The sequence below is a fragment of the Grammomys surdaster genome, unplaced genomic scaffold (assembly GCF_004785775.1).
Source record: "Grammomys surdaster isolate TR1022 unplaced genomic scaffold, NIH_TR_1.0 352, whole genome shotgun sequence".
In the NCBI taxonomy this organism is placed as follows: domain Eukaryota; kingdom Metazoa; phylum Chordata; class Mammalia; order Rodentia; family Muridae; genus Grammomys; species Grammomys surdaster.
In genome coordinates, this window is record NW_021604771.1 from 180,129 (window position 1) to 182,343 (window position 2,215).

At 44.1% G+C, this 2,215-nt stretch overlaps 1 protein-coding gene across 2 annotated transcripts in view; it reads right to left on the minus strand.

The window, feature by feature from the left end:
* LOC114631172 (NACHT, LRR and PYD domains-containing protein 9B-like) overlaps positions 1-2,215 on the minus strand; it is a 33,913-nt gene that overhangs the window by 10,277 nt on the left and 21,421 nt on the right. For both annotated transcript variants that reach the window (XM_028779467.1, XM_028779466.1), the window contains one exon: positions 1,231-1,401. In XM_028779467.1, coding sequence (XP_028635300.1) covers positions 1,231-1,401 — 171 coding nt within the window. The remainder of the gene's footprint in view (positions 1-1,230; positions 1,402-2,215) is intronic.

The window sequence follows — 2,215 nt, forward strand, 5'->3', positions numbered from 1 at the left end:
ATGGAGGTATTCATACATACACAGAGATTTATGACTGATGGAGGTATACATACAGATGCATTTGCAGGGAAAATAGGTGTGTGTCTATTAATGGCTCATAAGCAGGGATGAATTTTACCATCCGGGAGATGCAAATATCATCTAGAGATATTTTGGTTTGTCACACTAGGCCACAGGGTGACTTGCATCTAATTTATGTACACATACTGCTACATCCATCTACAATTCTCAGGACAGCCACAACAAGAGTCCAATAGTGTAAAGATTTAGAAACTGACTTTTGTACATAGACACAATCCCTTTGTGCCTGATGTGCACACAGGTCCCTCGTCTCAGTTCTTCAGATGAGGACTGTACTTCACCTTCCTATACATCGAGGGAGAAGTGTAAGAAAAATCCCCTGCCCGAGTGCCTACTGCCACTAATGATAACCTTCATTCCATTCAGTTCCAACTCAAGAGCTGCATACCACACAGCCTTTTTTCAAACAACTCCTTTGATTAAGACTACACTCAGGAAGCCACTGAGCATCCTAGGAGAATCAGCTGTCATAATCACAGCCTTGTTTTCTCAAGCAGACATCATCCTCTGTGGTGTGTTAATCTGTTTGGCCTGCTTTAACACAACATTAGGCTAGATTGCTTGTATGTCAGTCACATAAAAAACCCAAGGTCAAGGTATAAGCTGGTTGCTACAGTATGTGTAGAAAGCCTGATTTTTCTGGCTCATAGATACAACTTCTTTTTCACTTGTGTCTGTGTGCATATACCTTTGTGAGTGTGTGTGTGTACATGTCCAGGTGGTGCACATGGAGGCCACAGGAGGACATTGGTGCTTGGTGCTGGAGTTACAGGTGTTTGTCGACTACCAGACCTGGGTGCTGGGATCCAGATTCTGTTTCTTATGACTCAGTGACAAGGGCTTCCAATTACTGAGTCATCTCCCCCCAGCTTTGTTGGACTGTAAAAATGTTGTTATGTGATGGACAAGGCAGTAGTGGCTGGGGCTTCTTTTATCAGGGAAGTAAACCCACTCATGTGGACTCACATTCGTGATCCAATCACCCAGGGCTCCATGTCTTAAGATTGGTATCATGGGTGGCAGGTGTAAGACAATTGGTGTAAGACAATTTCTGAAGTGACAATGACATTCAGACAATTCTACCCTTCTACTTCTAAATGCCAACACCTGAAACAGCAGCACCAGCAATAGGTGAGAACACAGCCCTACCATAACTCCTCAAGGGTGCAGTTTGGGTCTTTCAAAGCCTCACACAAAAGTTTCACTCCAGCATCTTCCAGGAAATTTGACCCCAAATCAAGCAGGGAGAGATGTTTGTTGCTCAAAAGGGCTTCATAAAGATGGCCACAGGCAATGAATGTGAGACAGCAGTAAGACAACCTGAAAGAGGATCACATGTCAGCAATTCACTTACTGTTTGAACATTCACAAGCTCTGTGAAGACTTTCATGTTCTTCCTATACTGAGTTTCTACTTTGTATGGAAGAATTTTGAAATGGGCTCGTAAGATGGCTAAATATTCTTGTCACTAAGTCTGAGGACCTATAAGCTAGCAGTCCCCAAGGACTAGACTGCTTTCAAAGCTTGGTGCAACGTAGGGGACAATCTTCTTCACAGGGCTTTCCTGATTCTCTTTGTCTTTGTCTGGAGAGTGTCCCTGATCACAGTGGCTGGCCTTGTGTGCACTTGTCTGAAAAGTGACCTTGTACAATGCTCTCTGCAAGGGTGTGTAACTCAGCACATGCATCCCACTCTGACTTCCCACCTCCATGAAAATTAGGTCCTGTACTATAACCAATCAGCCCTTTCTGCTGCTTAGAATACAGAAACAATTAGCCCTTTCCACTCGTACTATACTCCCAAAATTCCTTCTATACCCTATCCCTTAAGCAATAAAGTAGACTTGTCTCAATGTAACAGTCTCTGGCAGTCATTCTGTCCGTACTGATGGTCATCTGAACTCTGATCTCCATGTCTTCCCCCTTTCCCATCAGGCTTGTGGCTAACAGCATCCAGGGAAAAATGAGAGGGGGCATAGGATTTTGAGTTCAATTCCACAGGATGCAAAGAAATAACCAATTCCCACAAGCTGACTTCTGCCCTCTATATGTGAGCAAGTATCCTCTCTCCCTCTGTCTGCCTCCCGTTCTCTCTCTCTCTCTCTCTCTCTCTCTCTCTCTCTCTCTCTCTCTCT